This window comes from Microtus ochrogaster, chromosome 1 (assembly GCF_000317375.1).
Source record: "Microtus ochrogaster isolate Prairie Vole_2 chromosome 1, MicOch1.0, whole genome shotgun sequence".
NCBI classification, from domain to species: Eukaryota; Metazoa; Chordata; class Mammalia; order Rodentia; family Cricetidae; genus Microtus; species Microtus ochrogaster.
Window position 1 is genome coordinate 21,952,707 of NC_022009.1, and position 5,602 is coordinate 21,958,308.

General features: G+C 43.7%; 1 protein-coding gene across 3 annotated transcripts in view; it reads left to right on the plus strand.

Moving 5' to 3' along the window:
* Positions 1–5,227, plus strand: part of Dnal1 (dynein axonemal light chain 1) — a 46,554-nt gene extending 41,327 nt beyond the window's left edge. For all 3 annotated transcript variants that reach the window (XM_026780034.1, XM_005343326.3, XM_013346468.2), the window contains one exon: positions 550–5,227. In XM_026780034.1, the coding sequence (XP_026635835.1) occupies positions 550–590 (41 nt within the window). In that variant the 3' untranslated portion in view covers positions 591–5,227. The remainder of the gene's footprint in view (positions 1–549) is intronic.
* The last annotated feature ends 375 nt before the right edge of the window (positions 5,228–5,602 follow it).

A 5,602-nucleotide genomic window follows, 5' to 3' on the forward strand; every position in this document is an offset into this window, starting at 1 on the left:
GAGAGAGAGAGAGAGAGAGAGAGAGAGAGAGAGCCGATGGAAGGACTGGAAAGGTAGCTCAGTAGTTAAGAGAACTTGCTAAATAATCATGACAGCTGGGTTCAGATCCAGGCACCCATGTTAGCTAGGCATCCCACAAACACACATAACTCCAGTTCTGAGAGGTGTGACACTTCTGGTCTCCAGAACACTATACTCATGCTCACAAACCCACAGGGTCTAGTTAGATTAGGGGTTCTGTTTCATTCTTTTATTTATTTTTTGAGACAGAATTTTGCCATGTAAAAATAAAAAGATTCGGTAAATAGCCAGACGTGATGGTGCCTGCCTTTAATCCCAGCACTCAGGGAGGCAGAGGCAGGCCGATCTTTGAGTTCAAGGCCAGCTTAGTCTAGAGAGCACATCCAAGGTTAGAAAGAGAGAGAGACAGAGAGAGAAAGGGCCTGGTCTACATAGCAAGTTCCAGAACAGCCAAGACTGCATAGAGAATCCTGTCTCAAAAAACAGAAAAGAAAGAGACAAGAAATAATATTTTCTTTCTCATTTTAGGTACTCCAGTAATTAAGCAGGAAGAGGAAGATGAAAACTAAGGCCGTACTTTACACTTTGTGTTAATTTATTTAAACGTTATGAGAACAAATAGATATGTTTTGTATAATTGTCTATTTTAAAGATTATGTGAGAGCAGAGTTCTGAAGATAAAACACATCTCTCACTCCCATCCTAAAACCCTGTTCAGTGTTTCCCCTCAGACCAGCAGCGCCTGCTCTGGTGCAGCCCACCTTCAGAAACTGCAAATCCCCAGCTGTGTCCAGTTATGGACCACACCACCTGTCCCCTAAAATGTACGTGCCAGTCGTTTCAACAGCAAAGGGACCTCTTATCTGTTCAGTTGCTTAGTATCGGGGTGGGGGAAGCATTTTAAAGGTATACTTTCAAGTCTGTAAAGGTTCATGTCCTTATAACTCCAAAGCACAAAGCATCTATCTCCCCACGGGCTCGGAAGGCAGCACGCTGATGGGAAGTGTTCCTATTAGAACACAGCTGGACCTAGAGCCAAGGGTCCAGTGTCTGATGGGAAACACTGGTGAGAAAAGGAAGACTGACTGGCTTGGAATCTCCTTAGCTCCTGTTATATTTACTTATTATTTTTCCAAAACTGTGTGCACTGTCAACTGGAATTTAGGTTGTGGTCCATGGATGCCCACTGGAATCATGTACAACCAGACACCCCTGACCCCCATCAGTGACTAATGCAGCTGGCATGATCACCCCTTTGATAGTCATGTGACCACATCAGCTCTTGTGGACCTTGCCTTATGCAGATTTTAAGACATAATTTCTCATCTGTTTAAAGCAGTAGTCAATAGTTCTAACTACCTACTATTGAGATTGGTAAAAACTTTTCCCTAATAAGTTATCCTAGTGCCCTTTGCTTTCTAGCTATAAGGGTACAAACTTAAAGAGTGAATTTGGTAGCTCTAAATAAATGAAATAGTTTTTCAAAATATATTTTTGAGACGATCTAAGTTAAGCAGCTTGAAGTGTATCATGTAAGTGGTATAGAGGGAAGAGAGATGTTGTGGGATGGACCCCAGGCAAATGGCAATGTCTGGAGATGTCTCCTGTGGATCCCTGGAGGTGTCCTAGCCTCCAGTCTGCAAAGCAATAGTTAGCTGTGGAGATTATCATTTCTCATGTAAGAAAAATATCCTGAAAATGTAAAAGGTCATCAACACCAGACGAAGTCTTCAGTGGGCAGTGATAAAGCATTGACTGCAGAAAAGAAGTCAGGACCCCCTACCAAATTGTGCCTACAGCCTCAAAAGAGGCTCCCAATTCCTGTTCCCGTCTCCACGTGATTCTCCTTATTTTAATGATCGCATTAGTCTTGATTTGAGAAATTTAATAAGCTATCATTTCAATAAGAATGACTTTTGTCCTCCAAGAGTCAAACTGATCAAAAGGGACCACTGCTTTGACAATCATCAAGAACGCCTCGTCTTGGGCTGCAGACAGCTGAGGCTGAGACCGCTTGCTCAGGACCTGAGTTTGCTCCCCGGCACCCTATGGAGGTCACAGCCGCCTGCATCTCTAGGGGATCTGACACTGTTTTGGCCTCCTGGGGTACCAGACACACAAGTTACACAGACATACATGGAGACATACTCATGAAACAATACATTTTTCAAAAGAACACCTAGTCTAATACCTTATATACTTCTTTGAAGTTGTTCTGATGGGAAGAAACTACCCTGCCAGGCTTAACCATTCAAAACCATTGACATTGCTATTGTGAGCCATAGGGTGAGACTTCATTCTCCTTGGTGATGCCAAAGGCCCACAGCTGAGAAGGACACTGTTGTTACTGTAGTTTGCACTGTTTCTATGCATGGGAGTGAGCATGGGAAGTGAATGGCTTCATACTGGATCTGTGAAATGACTTACAGTATATGTGGTTTTTTTTTTCTCAAATTCTGTAATTGGGAACGCCCCTCCCCCATTTCTTAATGTCTTTTAATCAGGGATGGTTCTCAGAGATATGTAAGGTGCTTTTCTGTCCATTTCACACAAGCATCATTTTCGGTTCTTGTCCACAAATATTGGAATGATCTTGATGCATCTCTGTTTCTGGAATTAAAGCCAAATGCACTCAATTAGGAAGTGGAATGAAAGGCTGGATATATGAAAACATTAAGGATATCCTGTCAGATTATTCCTTAAGCCATCTTTTCTGCTAAAACTGTAGTGGATAGAGGATGCTCTTGGCTTATGCCATTCAGATTGGAGACTGGAGCACCTTGGAGTAGATGCTGTCTGCATTCACGTGAACTTCTGCTGGTCTTAGAGTGGGAGAGTGCTACAGTCAGCCCACAGTCGGTATGATGGTGGTAGGTCAGCATTCTGCTTTCTGGGTTTCTTAATGCTGAGCTATGGCCATATTATCTAGCCAGGCCTTGGGAGGCTCTTGTGCTCTCCGCTCACTGCACCAGAGGTCTCCGTATCCCCGCTGTTTGCATTTCGGACTGTGTAACTCACTGTTGTGGGCTATTCAGCCACAGCCCTGTCTCCTATACCCTAGATGCCAGTAGCTCCTCATCTCCAGTTATGACAACAAAAGATGGCTCCAAACATTGCACGCTATGCCCTGGAGCAGGGGAGAGCACCAAATTCTCCCCTGGGTAAGAACCAGTGTTTGTTGTCCCAGCATGCCTCTGTCTGTTGGCCACTTTAGCTCTGTAGTGGGCCCACCAGAGTTATGGTGAGAAGGTAGCATCTTCACCACGGTGGCTGGAGATGGTCGGTAGTGGTGCAGTGCCCAGTTTCATGTTCCACACAGTCCTAGAAACCTCTGTGTGAAGGATTTCAGCTTCAGTTACGTGATGAGCGGGGGTGCTCATCTTAGGATGGTGACTGATGACTTAGCCTGTCTCTCTTACCGAAAACAAAATCCAACTTTATATTTTGTTTTGTCTCTAAAGCTTAATATTTGGAATATACTTTAGAAAATGTGTCATCATGCACAATTTTTTTGTAGACTGTCTTTTAATCTAGAAAGCATGTGTTTAATTGCTCATGCAGGGAAATTAGCCGGGGCAGACTTCTGGTGCGACTGTGGGCACAAGGATGCCATCCCTAACTGATCAGTAACTCGGCATGCTTCCCGGAGCTGCCCTGCATGCAGCCCCAGCTCTGCAGTGGAAATAGGTGTTGTAGGTGTTTCTTCTGATACCTTTGCCAGTGGTCTGAAAGCAAAATAAGGAACAATAAGACCTAAATCTGTCATTGGCTGAGAACTGGGGACATGGAAAACAGGATTGGAATCTTTTACCCAAGTTTTCCTTAAGGTTAGCATGAAAAAGCCCAGAAAGTTTGGATTTCATCATTCACTTTGAAAAGTGGAGGGGGGGGGAGTGTTGTGAGGAGCCATGGTCTCTGGCTGAACTTGTAGTTCACAGAGGCTGTGAACGGTGAAGCCGTGGTAAAGGAAGAAAACCAGATTGCAAGCCTTCCCCACAGTCAGCCTCGGACACACTCTCTCTGTGTGAGCCAATGATCTGAGAGTAAGGAGCTGGGTCGGAGCTGTTTGCAACAGCTGACTTGTCCATGTTCCTTTATCTACACCTGGTGTGGCTTACTCACCCATCCCATGAAAGTAGAAAAGGGGAAATTTTAAAACCTAAGGTTACATTGAGAAACACTAAACTTTTAGAATTCCGTGTTTATGTATCTATCCCTGCCTTTATTCATCATGAGGAGTAAGAAAGGAAACCGAAAAGGAAAAACTAGACTTCTAGCCTGATATAAGTTGGTTCACTTGACATGTGGAGAAATTGTAATCATATTCTCATTAATTTCCCATATTGGGCAGATTAGAGAGACAACCAAATTATGATCTAACAAATTTAGCAAGGAGGTAGAGAAAATAAACTATTTTTCTAGTAGATTTGCACTTTAAAATTGTGAGTGTGGCTGATGGTGAAACTACTTCCAGAGGGGAGGTGGGTGCGAGCCAGCTGCACACAGGTGGGCCAGACTCAGAGACTCCAGCCCTTGCTACTAGGCTGATACTGCTGTCTGTCTTCAGGTCCAAGGTCATCCCTCTGGGAGGTGCAAAATAGCATTCCTATTCAGAATAGAAACTGTGGGTATTTCCTTTCCATATCTAAGTTTCTTTTTTTCTTTTGGTTTTTCAAGGCAGAGTTTCCCTGGCTGTCCTGGAACTCACTCTGAGGACCAGGCTGCCCTTGAACTCATATCTGCCTGCCTCTGCCAGTGCTGGAGTTAAAGGCTTGTGCCACCATGCCCAGCCCCTATCTAGATTTTAAAAATTCATGTTGGTGTTACTACATTACACGGGTAGGAGTTTAGCTTCTGGATCACTGGGAGACCCTGTGGGAGGAGAGCACTGCGATGCTGCCACCCAGTGGGACCACTCCTGTCAAAGGCCTGTGAGCGGAGAGCAGAAGACAACACACAGTCCAGCTGCTTCTCCCAGGTGCCCGTAATGGCCAGGAGCATCATTCTAGAACCATGTTCATTCTGAAGAAGATTTGAATATCTGTACTGCTTTGGTAATAGTCTTTTCTACACAGGACTTTTGTAGCATGACTTTATGACTAAACTTTGTGTGTTAAATTATTTAGTAATATTGAGTTTCTGAATGTTATTTTGTGAAACTTGTTTTAAAATAGTAATAAATCATGTTATTTTATAAAAAAAAAAAGTCCTTTGGTTATTGTGTTTGAGTTAACAGAGTGACTCCCATGGTATCTGATTAACATGTGACAGGGTCAGGGAGGAGAGATGGTGGGGGAGGAAAGAAAAGGGAGAGAGAAAGCAATGGGGTGGGGTGAGGAGACATTTAACTCGTTTTTATTTGTTTTTTGAAACAAGATCTGTGTGCAGTAGTCCTGTGTCTTAGAATATGTATACTCACTATATAGACCAGGCTGATCTCAAACTCAGGTCTGCCTACCTACCAAGTGTTAGGATTAAAGGTGTGCAACAGCCGGCTGAGCTAATTTGCTTTCTCACTTCCTACCAGTAAACACATCCTTTCCCGACTTTAACTCTCCACCAATACATGTCCACTGAAGAG